The sequence below is a fragment of the Dromaius novaehollandiae genome, chromosome W (assembly GCF_036370855.1).
Source record: "Dromaius novaehollandiae isolate bDroNov1 chromosome W, bDroNov1.hap1, whole genome shotgun sequence".
Classification (NCBI taxonomy): Eukaryota; Metazoa; Chordata; class Aves; order Casuariiformes; family Dromaiidae; genus Dromaius; species Dromaius novaehollandiae.
In genome coordinates, this window is record NC_088130.1 from 56,148,059 (window position 1) to 56,168,190 (window position 20,132).

Genomic DNA, 20,132 nt, shown 5'->3' on the forward strand with positions numbered 1-20,132 from the left:
ACTGATGTTGCTTTTTCTTAGAAAGGAAGACCGAAGAAAGCTTAATAAAAAAAGGAAGGGGAACAGAGACAAAGTCCTCTTTGTCCTGTGCACAATAAACAAAGAATAATGATTCTACAGAAAAGCAAAGAAAACGCTCCCAGGCAATCTCCGAGACAAGGGATTTTTAAGCAGAGGTTAGTCAAGCATTTGTTGGCAGTGACACAGGTAGAGCTGAGCTCGCCCACGGGTGGGAAAAGGGGCAAAGGGAGGCTGTGCTCTGTGCTGGCCTCAGCAGGCTGCTGTGGCCGTGAGTGGGAGGGAAGCAGCGGAGGCGAAGGTCGGCGTTGCGTGCCGGTCATGTGGATGTGACTGGCAATGCTCTCCTGGAGCAGCCCGTGCCACCAGCTCGTCTGCAACACGCACTGCAGCCCTGTGCGCTGGCTGCTGCCAGCTCAGTGTCGGCTGGGACTCGAGGGCTGTCCTTTCGTGCCAGGTTGGATTTGCTGCTCCCAGTGGTTTCCCCCTCTTGTATGGGCTAAAAATTACTTTTCCCGGCTCTCCCCAGACCTGGAGATTTGCTTTTCCTTGGTCAGCAGCTTCGGAGGCTAAAGACCATGAATGGTGGTCTGAGACAGGAGATGCACGTGGGCACCTTGCCCAAAGCCTGCTTTTTTTTCCTGGGGTGCAGACCCCAGGGAAGCACCTGCTTGGGGTTCAGGCTGCCACCTCCTGAACCAGGGTCACGGGATGCGCTCAGCTCCTGGCAGCTATTTCATTGCCTTGTCCACTACCCCACCTCCTTCCCTTGTCATATCCCCGCTCCTGCCTCCTAGGAAGAAATAATAATAATAATAATAATAATAATAATAATAATAATAATAAAATGGAGCTAGCCATTTATTTTTTTTGCATGCAAATCTGTGCCATGGGCAGCCCTGCTGGGCGCTGCTCCCCGAGCTGGGCAGCTCCTGGCTGCTCGCTGCTGCTGCAAGCCGGGGAGGCGCAAAGTCTGTCCCCAGCCTGCGAGCAGGGAGCAGCGAGAGCGGCTCCTCCCAGCCGCCGGCTTTCTAAGGGTAGCCCCTGGTGCTGAGCTCTACGGAAAAGCCTGGCCTTTGCGGAGCTGCACCGACCACAGGTGCCAGCGCGAGGCCGGCTGTTAGTCACTGGGGACATTCCTGGGCGGAGGGCGCGAGCCGCACGGCCGCCCTGACGCCAGAGCGCGAAGCGGCGGGGGGCTCGCCACAACGCACAGTATTTAGAAATATGATGACTCAAACCGTAGGAAAAACAGCGAGCGGGAGGGCTGGGCTCGGTGGAGCAGGCAATGCCCTGAGTCATAAAACCAGGGCAAGATTTCACTTTAGGGAGGGAAAAAAAACCATTGAGCCCCCCCCCCCCTTCCCTTCTCCAAGAAATGAAGTGCTGATGGAAAGAAGCTTCTGACTGACCATATACGGCTGCTGCTCTCCCTGAAAAAAACACGGCTGTATTTTATCTATAGTCCTTTAATGTGAGAAGATTTGCCTCTTGAAGGACAATCTTTCAGGCTGTTCCTAAAACCCTCCAGCTGTGGGTATTGCTGTGGAGGGAGCTGTTATGGCAGTGCTGGAAGCACGCTGGGTCGACACTTTTGCCATCTTGCTTATTTTGCTTTAACAAGGGAATGAAAATGTTTTCTCCAGAGCAAACCCCAGCTGATTAAACAACACCTCCGGCAGGCACCTGTGGCAGCCCGGTGCACAGGGCGCAGCGGCAGCTCCCCGGCAGCGGCCGGCCCCAGGGCCCCATCCTGCTCCCTGCCTGCCCTCGCAGCCCTCCCGAGGCCGAGCCGGGACCTGGGGTGGGGAGGAGCTGCTGGCGTCCAGGGCACAGCATCGCAGCAGCAGTTTGCCCACCGTAAGGAGCATCTTCTAGCTTTAGCTTTGCCTTGTCAACTTTTTGCTTGCTCCCCCCTGCCCTTTTTTGACTAATTTTGCTTTAGGATGACCTGACTAAAAACTGATTGCTGAGTCCCAAATGGCTCATGCCCAGGGAAATGACTCAGTGATAGCTCCCACTGATGTACAGCGTCCTTTGGCGGGGCGAGGGGGGGAAGTAAGTAGACATTTCCAGAGAAATGAGCTCTGTGCCGCTCCCTGTGCTCACCAGTCTCTGCTCTCCCATGAGCTCACGGCCCTTTTCACCCTTGTTGGGCCCAAATCCTGCATGTGAAGCTGCTCTGCTGCTCTGCTGGTGGGAAAAACAGGCAAACGCTAATACCTGAGATTTGTTTTGCAGAAAAGAGGTAGGAGGACCTAGGACTTCTGGGTTCATTTTCATGGCCATTTTCTAGCACTTTTCATTTTTCCTCACTCTTCCTACCTGTTCAGAAACACACTGAAGATACTCAGCTCCTCACCTTCATCAGCTTTGATAGGAAAGTGCTAGTGATGCCAGCGAACAAATATTTGCATATTTGCTGCTGCTGCCTTTCTTCTCCCCCTGCTCCCCGAGCCCTCGCTGGGGTAAGCAGCTGGATGCCTCAGCAGCCCTTCGCCAGATGTCTTCCCATCACTGCTGGCAGAAAGCAACCAGACTCCAGCTTTCCGGACTGCCAACGCCAGCTTTAGGTTAACTGCATTTTTTCCTTCTTCTCTTCCTGACCTGCCAGCTCATGTGGGGCTAGAGTAGGTTGTCTGGACTAAGCAGAGCAGGACCTGACCCTGCTGTCCCGCATAGCAACCTGCGGAGCGCAGACCTGAACTCGAAGTGGGAGCCAATACTCACAAGTCCTGTAACAGCTGCAAACCAGAACCGGGGCCTCAGGAACTACTGGACGCTCACAAAAGCTCAAGAAATCACATAACATATACCCCAAATTCAGCAGCCTGCCTTTCTTCTTATCTCAAACTCCAGTGCCTCCAAGAGACACAGTAAAATGCTGCCGTGTATTTTCCAGTGCTGGTAAAGCCTGTGGCTGTAAACAGAAGCAAGACGAGACTGCTCGTCCTGAGCGCTGGCCCTGGTGAATCATTAGTAACCAACTGTGGCCTAAGGAAAGAGGGTCGCACTGCCCAGCCGGCTCGTGCTAAAGCCGCCAGCTACCAGGCCTAGCCGGGCGGTTCACACCGATGCCTTCCTCCAGCGACAGCACGGGGCCTGGCCGCAGGGTGCGAGCTCCTCGCTCGCCCATCTCGCAGCAGTGCCGGGGTTGTGCCCAGTGACAGCTACACCCGGCCATCACGTGCCGTGATTAATAAGCAGACACGAAAGCAGCAAGCAGCACAGCCCAGGCAAGTCCCTGCAAAAATGAGCGACTGCTTTGTCGGCGCCGGTCCTCCCTCCTCCTTCCCCTTCCCTGACCCAGGCTTAGAGGGTGACCGAACCTCCAGTTAGAGTCAAGTATTTCTGCATTTCCAGCACCTATTTCCTCCTAATAAAACTATTGCTTTTAAACCCAGCATGGACCCGGTGCTGGGCTTCCCGGCCCCATCTGGCACATGCGGCCGCCCTGCGCAGCTGGGGCGCCAGGAACGCCGCCGGGGCGCTGGAAATGTCAGTGCCGGGATGCTGCCTGCGGGACGGCGGAGCAACAGCTTCAGCTCTTCAGCTCTGGTTGTTGGAAGTGTTTGGGACCATCTTTAAAAGGATCCAGAAAGGATTTTTCTTTGTTTAAGGAACCCAAACCCACAGCATCTTTGTAATCCTCCCTCCCTCCACCACCCCACCATCCAGCTGTTATTTGTGCTGGATTTGGGAAGCTGCAGGGCCGATGAGGCCAGCGCAGAATTCCCTCGCGGTGATACATGCAATTGGAAACAGGCATTTCTGGAGCTGCAGTTTGTTTCTTTTCCTTTTCCACCATAACAACAGAGGCATTTCCTACCCGACCCCCCCCCCCCCATACACACACACATTTCCAAGAGCAGCTTTCGTTCTGTAGAAGTATCGCCTTGTACCAAAGTGCCTGTTATTCTGCAGTAAATACTCTTAAAATAGAGACCTCTCCTGCCAGATGTTTGCCTTGGAACTGATCTCCAAACTTAGTGACAGAAATGAAAGAGTACTTTAAACAACCAGATGGAAAAGGAAAAGCGTATGTGACAAGGCAATGAATTATGCTGTTTCTGGAACAACATCGTCACTCTTCATCAGTAGCGTGGCAGGTTTGAAGGACTACAGTTACACTGGGCCAGCAGATCTTGCTACGCTGTGTCAGGTCTGTGCTGGTAGCTACTGTTTACTCCAGAAGTAAAAAACTCCAGAGCATATAAAACCTGACTCTTTCCTGTCCAACAGCCAGCAGCTGAGAGACAACCTGCGCAGAGGCTGCATCTCCACCGCCTCTGGCAGGTCTCCTGCAGTCAGCAGCCAGCGATAGCTTCGGCCTCCACCAATCCTCGTCTTAGCCCTTTCTAACTATTTGCACTTTTCCCCTTTACATCCCCAACCATCAAATCCCATGTACGTTCTTCATTTTAGAGCTGCTGCCTGATCACTCACTTTGGTGAAACCTAGTTCGCGCATTGTCAGTCTTTTTCCCTACTGTACACAGGGTTTCCGTTCCTCGTGGGTCTCCCTCCAGCTAAATGAAACTTAGCTTCTCCTTGAATAAAGGCCCTTTCCACCCCTGTCTGTCTCCCCTGTCGTCTCCGGTTCCTCTGTATCTTGCCTATTTCTTCTAAAGATGTTTTTCTGCGGTGTGATTTGAACAGGGGAGGGCACACAGGTGCATACACAATGATATATTTTTCTGTTTTTTTTTTTTCCTCTAGTCCTCTAGTAAGTCCCAGTATTTGTTTTTGACCACTGCTGACATGGCTACAATGAGTCCAAGATCTTTTACCCAAGTAATTAGAGTTTCTCTTTCAACATGCAAAAGAAGGGCTGGGTTCTTCTTGAGAATTATTTTGCATGTGCTAATATCAAGCAGCATCTATTATTTTTTTCCCTTGATCCTGCAGCTGTTGACAGTGGGCTTCAGATGGGACCAGTCTCAGTTACGTGTTTTGATTCCAAGGGAACAGGGAGCATCCCGGGCACAGTATCAATGCAGCAGAAATCTTACATACACAGCTTTGCCATACCAGTTCGTTTTAACTGGTCAGAATTGAGATGAAGCCTGTCTGACACCAGCAGGTAACGACAGCACGGTCAGGGCTGCGGGGAGGCCCTGCTTCTCTCCCAGCCGATGGAGATGGGGCGAGTCGCTGCAGCAGAGCCCTGGGAGCCAGCAGGGAGGTTTGTGGGTCGCACGTGGCCAGCGCTGTCTGTCTCGTCTCCCCCCATACAGCTGACTGCTCAACTTCAACCAAAGAGTTAACAAAAAGAAAAATCTCCAAGTGCTGAAATTCTGGATCATTTCCTTACTGTCTCGACAGCACTCAGTTTGACTGCTTAAATTACAGTTTGGCAACCAAGATTGCATAAGTGTTGGTTCGATGCCTAGAAAATATATTATTTTAGGAAAATTGTGACCTATCAAGGTCTCTTGCACAACCCTGTTCTGATTTTTGAGCATTAAAAAAAAAAAAAATAGTGATTTGAAATAGCACAAGTAGCAAGGGTTTGCTCTTTTTTTTTTCCCCTAATCTTTAATCTGTTTGAGCCAGGAAAGCTTCATAATGTACAATTTTAAACTGTCAAAATTTACAAAACGAAAAGAGTCAAATTTAAAACTGGTTATAATTCACAAATATCTCCACCAAAACTGTATAACACAGACATTAAGCCTCCCATATAACAAATTTAAACCACAGTTTGCTTTGCTATTTTTAGGAAAGTGTGCAAAGAGCTAATTGTATAGTACACCTAAATGTTAAAAGTTATACTATGTAAGCAGATCTGCTGCTGCTATAAAAAATATACAAGTATAAAATTACTTCTACAAAATCGGTTCATTGATCTTGTTGCTTGTAATAAAAAAGTAGACTTTAAGAACTTTCCTCCTCAACAAACAACAATATTTTGAAACCAGTCACTGCAGGTATTATTTACACAGGATGAAACATAATTTAGCTAATTTAGAGAGTGCTAAGAAGAACCGCTTGTTCTGGTACATGTATTTGAATGCATAGATACAGTGCCTGATAGTGTATTTGTTGAACAATACAATCATTGTATCGTTCTAAGTTGGAATGAATGCAGGTGTTTCAAGACTGTTCTCTTTGATATTGAAAGAAATAATCTATGGACCACAACACAGTCATTAAACTACGCATTACATCACAAAGTTCTCTGTCATTTGCACTGATGTACAACCTTTAGAGTTCACTAAACATTTAACGGACAAAAGGGACAGTTCCTACACAAAATGTTCAGTTTTGTTTGCTTTGGTCAGCAGAAGAAACGTTCTTTCTCAGGGTTTCCCTGCGGCTCAGATGACGAACGCAGGCTGGCCGTAGAGGACTGTGGTGGCCACCTCGGTTTCAGCCACACGCGCAAGCACACAGCGGGCTCTCTGCGTCGCGGTTCCTCGCTTGTCACTTGGTCCCACACGTGTTGATGTTCTTCCCATCAGCAGCGTCCTCCACCAGCGAAATGTGGTAATCCGTCGACAGCGTGAAGTGCGAGATGCAGCCCACCAGGCCCCGCAGGTACTGTCTGTTCGTGTGCAGCGCTATTTCCTTCATCCCACCTGAGAGAAACGCGGCCATGAGAAACTCTTCGCCAAAACACGTGTTTATTCCCACCTGGCAGGCTGCACACCCAACAACAGCGGTATCCTTCCTAGGTCACCTCAGAGGGGAATTTTAATTTACAGGTTTCTCCTTTTAAATACAGTTTTTAGACTCTCTAAGGTATAGACGGGACAGCAGAAGAGAATAAACTAGGATGCGAGCTCTTTATCGCATGACTCGTGCACTCAGTAAGAGCTGAGCAAGCTCGTGTCCCGACTCCCGCAGCGGTCGCTCAGGCGCAGGGCTTGCGGCTGACTCTGACGGTGTCGGCATTCAGCCGCCGGGGGTACGACAGTGCGCGCGGGGCCGGCCCTCCTCATGCGGACCGGGCCTGGGCTCAGACAACACCGCAGCGCCCTCCGGCCTGCCGGGCCCCGTGCACAAATAGCGAATACTCACCTACATAGAGCACCCCGTTGATGTTTAGCTGCCTCATCTTTCCAGGCGATTTGCCCGTTCTGGCACCATAATCATCCACGGTTACTTTGCCAGACTGCCCGTCTCTGAAACAAGAAACAAACTGCTTTCGCGCATCCAGTCGACAGTCCGATGGGAGGAGGAGCAGCAAGAGCATCTCCCCCATGCCAGGAGACCCGGGTGACTCCACGCTCAGTGCAATTCACTGCAAAGACTTGGGGCTGACGCTGGGGAGAGCCACAGACAGTGGCGAGCTGTGGCAGCCCAGACCCGCCAGGGTGTCTTTTCCAGGGAGTGAAGTGTCAGAGAGGCTGCAAAGAGGGGATATATTTCCAGAGGAGGAAGAAACTGGAAAAGAAATAAGTTGAAGGATTCATAATACAGAGGATAGGAATTAACACCTAGGGGTGAGGGGAAGATGGACAGGTCCTGAAATGTTTTTAAAAGTCAAAAATAAGACAGAAAGTAAATAGCAGAAGCGTAAATAGGAAGGAGGGGGGAAGCAAGCTAATGCTTATGCAAGCTAATGTAAGCTATAATACTTCTAAAAAGCTCAAAAGGTCCCTTTCTTACTAGGATTTTTTGGCCACTTCCATTTCATAAAGTCAATAGATGCATTGACAGAAGAGCCAGTTGACGGGCTCCTAGTCTCACTGAATTTAGTGACAAGTTATGCTAATGTCAGCCTGTGATTTCCAGCGAACCCACATCTCACGAAGAGAGGGATGCACGCTTTCCCTGCTGGGCACACTTGCCTCCTATGAGGTAATGAGTTATAAATATGAGTTATATAGACACTGAAAGATGTCTACACCTCCTCCAAATAGTTTAGAAAAAGTAGGCATACACGCAGTGCTCCAATGCTTGTGCCAGCCCACAAAAAGCTCACTGGGGAATTTCAAAATGCAGACATTAAAGAAAAATACTCTTAACCCAAATGGTATGGGTTTAAGAGAATGTCTGTCACAGCCTCAGAATAGCTCTGCATGACTCTGGCAGCCTGCCTTGAGCTGTGCTGAGTTGCAAAGTTGGCACTGTCACTTCTAATACAATGATCTTTGTGTACATCGTACTGAAACAGCCAAGCTGCTAACAGTTCAACTCCTAAGTGATGTGAGAGTGTGCAGCTGCAATGATTCACGCGCAATCACCATCCAGCCTAGGCAGCACCTTTATGGCAGGGCATCGCCAAAACGCCTCTGAAATAAAATGTCACTGGTCAGACAAAAGACTTACCGAACAGCCTTGACTCTGTGCCACCGGCCATCGCTGAAAGAGCCATTCACCGTTATGGATGCAATGCCACTGCCCAAATTATAGCTAAAATTAAAAAAATAAAGTGTTATTATCTCCCTTGCAAAGACCAGTTCCCTATCTAATTGCTCAAACATCCTCACTCTGTCCCCAATTCGCCTGCTTTACCCCCTGAGCTGCACCTTATAGCTAGGATTTTGGGAGGACAGGTAGGATCCTTTGGAAATCCATCTATGAGACACTTATTTTGCAAAGACAAGCTTAGAGAGGAACATGCAAAACTTCCTCCTGCAGAGGTCAACGTGTGCTACCATCACCCCGTCCCCAGGGAGCAAGGGGCTTCTGCAGGGCTGTTCTTCCCAGAAACAGAAGGTTACAAAGGTCAGTGACCTACAAATCTTTTGGCCTAATGGGAGAGAGCAGTGGGAGTTTGCAAACACAGTTAATAAAGCATGCAACCTGAAACGGATTTACAAATCATCTGAATCATAGGGAAGGTAAGACCTGTGATGTTAGGAGGGGTGAAGTCTAATGATGTAAATGCAAAGATAGTCATGAACTTCTCTGCTTCAACTGCAGCTCTGATTATTTCTTTGACTTTGCCACTACTAAAATTACTCAACAGACATAATGTTCCCATCATATTTACACCTTAGGCACTTGGGCATACCTTCATGGTAGATGCTACAATACAGTGAGCTATGGGGTGTTGAGCTGCCTAAATAAACCAGATGAATTAGCCTGAGCTGCCGCTGCTAGCCTTCTGCTTGCACCTAGCTAACATCATTATCTCTTCAGAAAAGACTGAAACTGGAATTAAGTTCATGGATAGAATTAGGGACCCGAGAATAGCATGTTCAGTTGTGTGCTGCACGGAGCAAAACATATGTTTTAAATTTGATCCCCTTAGAGGCTCAAGTGACTCTCAGAGAAGCATCTCCTTTTACTCTGGATGTGGATATTGGTCTATGTTGAGAGCTACAGAAGAATTTGGGTATTGCTAAGCTGAGGATTGTATCTAACTGTTAGATCTTTGGCTACAAAAATTAGATTCATATCCCAGATGAATGAGGATTACCTAAAATAAGGAAATAACTGTGTATAGATGCATAAAATAACAGAAAGGATTTACAACAGCAGTTACACCGAGCAGGGAACCTACTCTCTGTTAGGCAACAGGAGATGGAAAAGAAAAGGTGTGGGCTGGAACACCGGTATCTAAATTTTGGGCTGCAGGAAAATACTTGTGACCAATTCAAGTTCACAGCCTTGGTTGTTCTCTTGCCCTCACGTGTCAAAAGTTGTTCCTTTCGAGAACAGCAGGAGGATCACTCTGTATGAAAGAACATGATACATTTATTCTGCATTTGTCCTTTCACCATCTTCTTCAGTGCTCCTTTTAAGTATGCAGTGATTGTTTATGTGAGTTTTAATTTGGGATCTTAATTTTACATTTTCCTAAATGTGTGTGGAAGGTACAGCTACAGCAGTAAAATTCAGCTGTTTCAATCTAAAACCTCTGTGTATCTTTGCCTTTTGGGGACACCAACGATCCTAATAAAAATGTACTGTGCCTAGAAAAAAGACAGAATAGACTGACCACTTACTAACCAGCATCTTGGAAACACAGACTCTCCTAAAGGCATTTACAAAACGTACCATTTCTGCAGATTCAGCTCCTAGTTTGTAGACCAACAAGGAAGCTAAGACTTTAGGCAAAGTTAACCACAGGAAACCACATGGAAACAGCTTTAAAGAAATTAATTTAAATAGGAATATGCAACCTGGTCTATGCATCTACGGTAGCAAACCACAACCAGATTAAGTCAAATAAAGTAGCTCAAAATTTGCCTAAATGAGTAAAAAAAATCTTTGTCATCTAATCAACATTCTTTCACAACGATCCACAATAATAAAGACATTTTTAGTTTTCTATTTCAATATTTGTGTTACACAAGCTGAAACGAGGGATCATGAAGAAAGATGCAACTTTCAAAAGGCAGGAGTCCCAAAAAGCACCATGCCAAAAGCTGCATGGAGTCTTTGTCTAAGTGTCTCTACGGGAGAAAGCAATTCTGGAGAATGCACATGAGTTCAGTCATTTCCTCACTCCCCAGTTTCAACTTATTGACAGTAATATTATTTGTTTCTTAAATAAGTGGTTCTGTGGATGGTGGAGGTAAAAAAGCCTGGTGTCAGCTGGCTTTGTGTCACAGGGCTGGATACTCTTAGGTTTAAGAAGATGGGAGCCTGCTCCCATGTGTGTTTCCGGTGCCCGATAAAGAGCGAGCCTACAGTGAGCATGGGTGTTACTGGGGTCTCCTTCCTCGACCCAGTTTCTTTGCAAACCCTGCACCTGCTCTATGTAATTGAGACGGCAAGTGCTTCAAAAGGCATTGGGGAAGTTACTGACAGCACTCTTACCCTCATACGGTGACTTTTACAAAAAAAGGCTAAAAATCTGATGTTTAAGGATTGTGAAGGAGGGAAGGAGCAGGAATGACATACAGCTGGCAACATGTCACTTGTTTAACTCCCAGCCTCTCCCAGACAAAACCAGACCTATCAACCTTGAAGTTATAATCGTTCTGCAATACACTGAAGGACAAAAACATTAGATGTGTTGTTGAGATTCACTTGAGCTTTAAGTGTATTGTGTGCAATAAAAATAAGGAAGTTATCGTTTACCTGAATATTAATGCTCCTTCTTGAAGGCCTAGAGAAATGAAATCACTATTAGGTCGCATGGGACTGTCTCCCCTCCACATCAAAAGACCTTCTTTCATTGCAGTTTTAAACCTCATAAACACATTTGTTCTTGATCCTGATACCCTGTTTAATGTAAAGAAAGCAAATCATAATAAAATATTGAACTAGGACAGTCCTTTTTCAAGCAAAACTAAAAGATGATGCAAGTATTTCTTCTCTCCTAGTCTTGCAGGTTACTGTCTAGCAACTGCCTTGTGAGCAACTCTGGTTCATATCTCTATTTCCAGTATTTCAGAGTGGGGAAATTGAACTTGGGCCTCCAGAATACCAAATGCAATAGCTGCTAGGTTTCTCAATACAAGTAAGAAAAAATATTTTTTCCGTCTAGACCTAGTGTGAAACCCACTTGCTAATAAGCAAATTTGAGAAGGCCTAGTAGGCTTGGTCCCAGAATGGCTAACCAGAGAGTCCTGGTGGGTGAGAGGTGCTGAGCAGCAGGTCAGCACAGTGAGCACATTCGGGAAGCTGTTCCCCTAGCCAGAGACTGAAATATAGGTGGCCAGGAGTTTTTTGGAACAACCCAAAATTTAATGGAGTTTGGGCATCTTCTAGAGTAGAGAGCAGCCACACACAAGTTTGAAGACCTAAATTTTAGGCTCAGGAGGCTACAGTAGGAGTTAAAATCCTTAGTCCCTTTAAGGATATAGGCTCTGTACGTCTGTGCTCTTTGTTCTCAGGAACAGAATACCAGTCCATCTCTATGTCAGAATTACATTGTGAATACCAGTTCTTTTTGGTTGCAAGATGCTCAGATATTACAATAAATTGAGCCATAAGCATACGCCTAGAGAATGTATTTTTTCCTGAAATTTAGAAACATGGCAAATACAGCTTAAATTTAGTACGGCTTAAATATATAACATCCTCCGGCCTGAGACTTTCAGTGCCATAATGGTAAACAAAAAGCACAGTCATTTAGGTTCACAGGAGATTAATTACCTCTTCAGGATATCTGGATTATCATACGTGAGGTAACTGCGACCAATAAACTGTGGGATTTCAATTGCTTCTATAATGCCTAAAAAGTAAAAATAAAAATAAAAATAAATAAATAAAAAGGTGTGTCAGTTAGCTGACACGCAAATACAGGAAAAAAAAGACTTTTATTGACTTTTCTATTCCTCCACTGACAGGTAACTTCCAGTGGCACAAAATCAAGCTGAATTTACTCATACTGGTTTGTAAAATGACAGTCAGTTTGTACCTAAATGTAGAAACGGTAGGTGAGAGAGTTTAAACCATGCCTTCCCCCAGTGATAGCTCTACTTATGGCCATCATATCATGGGCCTAATGTATTCTTCCACTGTGAACGTTATAGCAGAAAAATATGAAGTGTTGGGAGCATTCTTATCTCTGCTTTCACATTCCCTGTTTCTCCATGTGGTCCCTAGTGATCCCATGGAGTCCAGCTGCCCTTCTGCTGAAGTTTATGCCTTAACCACCTCTAAGACTCCTCCCATGCTCCTAGTGGAGCACCCTGCGTGGAGCACATATTGGGACCTCTTATACCCGAAAAATGATGCTGAGAGGCAGCACAGGCAAATTTTGAGCTCCCCATTTTCTCCTTTCAGTTGTTTCCTGCAAGTCCCAGCTTCCTCCCACCTGCCGGCTGGGACTTTGCACAGCGTAGCTGCTGGTGGCCAGGGCATCCCCGGGAGGCTGCGAGGAAGGGTGCTGGTGGCACCTGCCGACAGCAGCGCCACGAGCAGCCGACTCCAGCAGGAACGTCCCAGCTACCGTTAATCAGTTTAGGACTATTGGAAGGAACTGAGAATATGTTCCACGTTCGCATTAAGGGCTTAGGCCATTACAGGCTGTATTACAGAAGCTGAAGGCACAAAGCCTCTCGGAGCGTGTGTTCAACACACAGGGCAGCGCTGGCTTGGAGGACGAGCTTGTTTGCCTCAGACCTCACTGCTGTCCCAGGATGCAGCCTCTCCCATTTTTCTAGGGGAGAGCCCCTCGTACAACTATGGTGTATGGTCCCAGCTGCCTACCAAGAAGACAGCACACGTTGCCACCTGGCCAACCAGACCTGGAGCTGGTGCACTGCTTCTCACTGAGCAAACTTTAGCGAAATAACTCAGATTTATGATATAAATCACTAAGCATCCCTGATACAGACCCTTTGGTAGGGTAGGATCACTGGCCCGAACAGATTTTCTTTCGCGTGAATACCCTGCAGTTTGTTGTTGATCTCTCATAGCTGACTGCTGCATTAATATAAGGCAGTTTTACAAATTCCTTAAAATAGTTCACTTTATCCTACTTTCTTCTTGAGAACTAATCCCTTCAACCCACAGCTAATCTCATCTATATAAACTTTAAGCTTTTTGGGGCATGGATACTTGCTTTCTTTGTGCAATACAGAAGCTGGCTGGCCTTTAAGGGTTCCCTGGAATACAGATATGTAACGACTTGTGTAGCCTTGGAGCCAAGAGCAGAACTATGAAATTTAGGTGTAAGCGCCAAGACAGAGAATTTCAGATGGTGACAAATGGCCGTTTTCATCCATAATGAAATCGAGAAAACTGCCTAATGTGTCTAAAGAAAACACCATATGCTGTACATAGCCTGTATGCCAGCATTGTAAGATTTCAAAAGATGTGTTACACTAGGCCAGTGGGGTTGACACTTTCTGGATCTGTCTATCTCTGATCACGGCGGATGGAGGCAGAGCGAAATGAGCCTTTCCGCCCCCCCTTCATGTCCTGCACTGACACCAGAGTCCTACCGTTCTTGCCTTTGGAAGGGGCAGGTGCTCACACTGGGCAGTTATTGCTATTGCTCTAGCAGCCCGATTTCCTCTACAAAGCAATGCTCTGTGGGCATTTACCACTGCTCTCTCTTCTGTATGCTCTTCACCAGGTATACACAATTTGACCACAGCATACCAAGTAATTCTTTGCAGTACCCTTGGTTCATGCAGGATCTTTGCTACTGGAAGGGAATATGGCAAAGAAGGACATCTAGGATTAAATACCTTCACTCACTACAAAACACTCAGCTAGCTGTCTGGCCCAGCTGTTTTGTGAATATGGGAACTCAGCTCCACAGCTAACACTGTGCACTTTGCAGGTGCTCTAGATGCAGTTAAAAATATCAACAGGACAAGCTTTAAGGAATATAACCTCCCAAAATATTTTGGCTTATCCACAGAAACTTGCCAGGCTTCATGGAAATCCAGCATTCAACTTGACAGAGCAGACACAGGTGCACAAGGACAGAGCAGTTTTCACATCATTTGCAGTACTTACTGTTTAGGCAGTAATTTCCACACTCTGCCAGGAGTCAGCACAAAACAAAACAAGAACATTCTGCTTTTATTTTTCTGTGGCATAAAAGTCTCCCCTCCAAGGACTGTCTAGTTTCCTCCCCACCTTCTGTAAATGAGTGATCCCCACTTCCCTTTAATACTTCAACAGAGAAGTGTAATCATCTATGAAGGTGATCTTTTATCATTGTTTTACCTAACTATTTATCTTTGCCCACTCAAAACGCACAAGGAGTGCACTCAGGTAGTACCAGCTCCAAACCTTTCTGTTAGTCCTAGTTTCAATGTCCCAGGCACTCACGATGGTTCATATGGAGAACAATTCTGACCAGAGGAGAAGAACTGTTAGGTGTTCTGCACTGCCTTACAATTAAATACAAATACCTTTAACACTCACCACAGATTGAATAAAAGATACAAAAAATAGCAATGTCAGCAGAAACTCCACTGAATCTTCAGCCAAGGATCCATTAAGGTATCAATGAATATTTCATATATCTCATTTTAGTATCATTTGGATTTTTGTAAGTGGCCTATATAACTTTGGAGAATGAGCCCCAGTCTCTCACAAGTACTTTGGTTTTTCAGTGTCTTGGGCTACAACAGCCCAACAGCAAGCTGGATAGAGACTGTACCGTCAGTCTTTCTCATACTAGCCAAGCATGCTAGCCAAAATGCTGTTCTGAAGTAGGAGCATACACACATACACATTCTCCTTTAGCCACGTGTCCACTGTACCAAAGAGATATAGGTAATGATTTTTTTTTTTTGAGAAATCTGCTTTCCGTTCACCAGGGCTGTCCCAGGTTGAGGGTCAGGAGGATTGACCTCCGTACTCTGCGCACAACCACAAACCTGGCTTTTGGCAGCAGCCAAAGCTGAACAGGCACAGAGGGGGACAAAGGAACCTGAACAGCAGGCACAGGCAGCAGGAACAGACGGTGGCTGACCCAGGCCTTCTGACACCCTTAATAATGAATTAAGGCTGGATCCATGAAAGGCGTTAAAACAAATGATGCTTCGGATCCAGTCCAAGCCAGAGGAGTAAGGCACCTGAGGTGAGAGTGTTTCTGAAAGCTCAGCTGCACATCAAGGTTACCGCAGGGTGCCGAGTTGTGGTGTGCCAGCAGAGCGGTGGCGATGGGCAGCACGCCTCGGCCAGCGCCTGTGCGGGGGAAGCCCCGGCGCACAACTCAGCGCACTGCACCCGGCATTCAGCACAGGTTAGAAGTAGATGAGCAGTGAGGGACACACAGTCGCTCATTAAACTGGCAGTCAGTCACACGCCGAAGCTGCAAAGCATTCGCTTGCCTTGACTGCCACTGGAGACCTTGGTACTGCTGCAGATACCATCTCGAGGTCAGGCGTTTAGCACCCTGCAAATGCCTAGAGCGCCAAAATCACAAGTCTCCCTCCTCCTCACAAGGAAGACAAGATAAATGGTGTAGCTGCAGCTATTAGTTAAATCAAATAACATAAGCAAAGGAGCTTCTTGCATTTTCTGTTTCTAATAAAACGTTTCTGTTCTGAGACATTTTGTCTTTTTTGGAAGAAAAGGCCAATCTATTCTTCATGATTTAACCAAAAACCACTATTTTTTTTACTTTGAAGTTTTTGCTTGTGAGGAATGAAAAAGTGGGTGAAGAGTACAATGTCACTCAGCTCTTTTCATTTAGTTTGCTGCCACAGTACAAAATTATCCCTTAAGAATTTTTCAAGATTAAACCTGACAGAAGGGAAAGAGCTCCATCTGGTGGGATAATCTAAAGTGCCTTATTTTTAACACATGCAACCTGAGCCCTTTCCTGAATCTAAGGTTTGAAACATTGCAGTGGCTCTGAGAAGAATAACATGTGCCTGGGCAAGTTCTCTTCCTTGGTGGTCTGCACTGTTGTGTTGAGATAGGAATTGTGCATATGGTGAAATTACAGAGTAGTTAGAATCTAAAAAAGGATTAGACCTTTCTGCGTATGAGAACAGAATTTGTTGTTAGCACTAGGTAGGATAAAATTACAAGCGTTATCAATCTTCATGCTTCGGGATGTAAAATAATCACTGGCTGAAGGAGGTTGGCAGGACTTCCCCCTTCATATAGCACTGCATAATTAGGGAGTCGTATGCAGCCTGCTGTATTGGCTACCATGAGCAACCAGATACCAGGCTACTATCTATGGATCATTGCTCTGTGCTGGGATAACAATTACGCTGTTCCTAAATAACAAAACAAATGCTTCCATGGGTATGCGGCATGTGCACGGATGCAAAGAGCTCTGGTGTCCAGCGTTTCTATTTCAAGGGATGGGCACAACAGCAGCTGTAGCTGCTAAATCGCTCTTATTTTTGTGAACAACTCTGGATCTGTGGTCTGAAATGCAGCCATCATTACCTTTTTGGCAATGTTGCCCATCAAAGCCTAGGGGACAATCACACTCATAGCTGTCCTTTTTGGGAACGCAGCTGCCTCCATTTGCACACGGTGAGTTCAGGCAGGGATGGGCAGCATTTTCTAAGTTGACTCCAAAAGTGAAATCCTGTTTCACATCTATTGTCCGGTCATTCAAGATAATCTATGTATGTAAAACAAACAAACAAACAAACAAACAAACAAAAGGAAAAAAAGGGGAGGGGGGAAAAAGAGGTTAAAAACTTCCAAGATTGGATGAATGCCTTTTGGTATTTCACTGCTAGTCAGAAGACTTCTCTAAATGACTTCAGAGAAAAGTAAACCTGGAAACTTGGCCTACAGTCTGTTTCTTATCAGGGTGTTTTCTAGGCACAGAGCTCCAACATATTCTGTTGCTCACCCTGATGCAGTGGAGATGAATTTCTTTTGTGCTTTGTGACACAGATCTAGGCAACTCACACATGGATAGAAGCTCTGTGGGATTTACCAGTTTTGTATTTGAACACTAGTGCACTGCTTTGTAGCTGAGCTGTGAGCTAGTACTGTAAAAATCAGATGAGCATTGCTGAGGAAAACTGTTTCTGAGCTCAGGAAACCTCCAAGGAGACTAGTGTTGACAACGGAATTATTAAGCAGAACAGCTTTTTCATATTTCTACTGCCTTCTAGTATCTCATCTTGCCTGAAAGAAGCTAGAGTTACAAATTGGTGAAAAACATAATTAATTACTTCACAAAACTGTTTGTACATAAACTGCAGAGAATTGTTAAATGTTGGGATTTTTCCAATGTGTCAGCAACATACGTTCTTCAAGAAAAACAACCCTTGTAGAATCTCCACTGATAGCTCAGTGGTGAGATTATGCCTCTGGGTACAGCTTCTTATCTCAGCTACATTAAAATAAGAAGTCCATTTTCATAAACAAATAAAAAAATAAATTTTAAGGCCACAAAGTGTAAGTTATTATAACCCAGACAATGTACTTCTGGGTTTTGAGGGGAAGGGGTTGCATCAAGCCCATGAATGCTGTTTGAAACAGCATTAAACAGCATCAAACACACACTTTTGTCTTAAAGCTGGGCCAACAAAGAATCCACTACCTTTGTAGCTTCTTCCTGACTTCCAGGTAAGTTGTTCCAGTGGTTAACAACCCCCTACTGTTAAAAATGTGTGTCTTATTTCTGGACAGAACTTATCTTCAGCTTCCAGCCATTGCTTCTCATCATCACTTTTTCTGCTTCATTAAAGAATATCTGCTCTAGGAAATCACATTCTCATGCAGAAGTTAGCAGGCCACAATCAAGGCACTTCTTAACCTTATCCAAGTAAACTAAATAGATCAAAATCTTAGGTCTTTCCATAAAGGCATGCTTTCCAATACTTAGTGACATTTCTGGCTTTATTTCTATACAATTCTTCAAAATCCTGCTGTGTGTGGACACAGCAGTCAGCTATCAGTCTCACAGTGCTGATGGGCAGGTAATGCTCTTCCTTGATAGTCCACTCAGGCCCCTGGGATTGCAAACCCACCTTCTTAACTACGTCGCAGAAGTAAGAGCTCCTGCTCAACATTTCCAAATCCTTTTCAGTGCCACTGTATTTTAGGATACAGCCCCTCAACTTGTAAGCGTGACCTACATGCTTTGCTCCAAGGCTTCCTATCTTGTTATTAAAATACCGTGTTTGATCAAGCCCACCAAAGATGAGTCTGTGCAACTGACTTGTTCCCATCACTGTTTCACACTCCACCAGTTTTCTTGTACTTCATGTTTACTGCTGGAAAACTGATAAAGATATCGAAAAAGGTGGACCAAGTGAAAAAACTGTTTCCACTGAAATACAATTATGTTTCTGTCACTGACCAATTAATATGGGCTGCACTGCTAGTTTTTTTTTTTAATTTGTTAATTAAATTTGATTCAATAATTTACTTATTTTAAACTGAGGATTCAGAACCAGGCTTTGAGCTTTATCTAAACTACTTTAAGTATGATTAATCTGGAGAGACTAAATGTTTTTTGCAACTAAAACTGTCTTTTGAGTACTTATTAGGAATATTTTATGAATTCAGGTGTCTCCAGATTTATTTTCCAGAATAGAAACTGGCAAACCTGGCCCTACCGGAACCATCTCTAAAGTCTGCCAACAACAAAAGAGCTTCACCATTCACGTGTGCCCCATATAAAAGCATAAGAGGGGAAGGTAACAAGAAGTGCAACTGCATTTTGATATAAGAATACACTAGCTGGCCTGGGATCCTCTTTAATTTGCACTTTCTTTTTTGCTCATTATGCTGGGTATATCATGCATTTAGCTGCCTTGGTCTGCCTACCTTGAAGTATTTGAGCATCTCTTCTGTTCACTCCCTTTTATATGATTTTAAAGGGCATTCTGAGGCCTCTAATGTTGACTTAGCTTTATGCATCATTCTGAACTTGTCCCAGCACGGATTTTGCTCATTTTGACAGTGTGAGAATTAACAGGGAGAATGGCAGTAGCAACACTTCCTGGCTATTAAATCTAGAACGACTCTTCATTGTGAAATACGTGTTTAAGCACTTTGTGGTGGGCTACTGGAGTACGGAGGTGAAATCCTGGATTATCCTGAATACTGCCAGTGCTTTAAGGCCAGGTTTTCACCTTAAGTGCCCACTGGAAGGGCTATATGCTTCCAGTACATTACTGTGGTCACACACCTTCTGGATGCTCCCACTGAAGGGCCTCAGGATCCCCGAGTTCTTCTTCACAGTATCGTAATTAGGGACTCCGCCAATAAATATATCAGAGCTGCACTTAATCTGTGTGAAAGCCCCCTGCAAGAAACATAGGAATAGCATTTGATTAGAGCAGCTAGAACTATGCTTGTATCTTCAGATCAGTTTACACTAGATGTTATACTTGACTTCAATGCCTTATTACGTCTGTTAAACACACAGCCCAGTCTCACTTCTTTGTGTAATTAATTCTCTCATCAAAGCCACTGTGCAACCCTCTCTACTGGCTGTCTGTGCTTTATTCCAGTTAAAGCCAACCGAAAACTGTCAAAATTCAAACTGGGAAAAACAAAAGAAGGGAGAAAGGAGAGATCTGAAACAATATGAAGTTTCTTCTCTCCTTATTTACCAATCAGTTCTCATTCTGATTTCTGATTTCACGTATGAACTGAGAGGAAGTAACTCTATTTGCAATGATTTGAGTTACATTGCTGTGAAACTGATATTAGTGGGACTAGAACGAGATCTGTGAAGTTAAAGTCAGAGCAAGGTCCATGGAACAGAGACTCGTCCAATGTTTCCAACATGTGAAAAGCAAATCCACAGCAAGATGCATGGGTAAAAGGAAGATACACTGGATTTGCATTAGGTTCTAGAAG

At 45.3% G+C, this 20,132-nt stretch overlaps 1 protein-coding gene across 1 annotated transcript in view; it reads right to left on the minus strand.

Moving 5' to 3' along the window:
* Nucleotides 1-5,627: 5,627 nt before the first annotated feature.
* LOC112983595 (pikachurin) overlaps nucleotides 5,628-20,132 on the minus strand; it is an 81,699-nt gene continuing 67,194 nt past the window's right edge. The window contains exons 17-23 of the mRNA XM_064499729.1: nucleotides 19,456-19,572; nucleotides 16,743-16,923; nucleotides 12,021-12,099; nucleotides 11,001-11,144; nucleotides 8,295-8,378; nucleotides 7,041-7,144; nucleotides 5,628-6,598 (exon numbers count right to left, since the gene is read on the minus strand). Coding sequence (XP_064355799.1) covers nucleotides 6,444-6,598; nucleotides 7,041-7,144; nucleotides 8,295-8,378; nucleotides 11,001-11,144; nucleotides 12,021-12,099; nucleotides 16,743-16,923; nucleotides 19,456-19,572 — 864 coding nt within the window. The 3' untranslated portion in view covers nucleotides 5,628-6,443. The remainder of the gene's footprint in view (nucleotides 6,599-7,040; nucleotides 7,145-8,294; nucleotides 8,379-11,000; nucleotides 11,145-12,020; nucleotides 12,100-16,742; nucleotides 16,924-19,455; nucleotides 19,573-20,132) is intronic.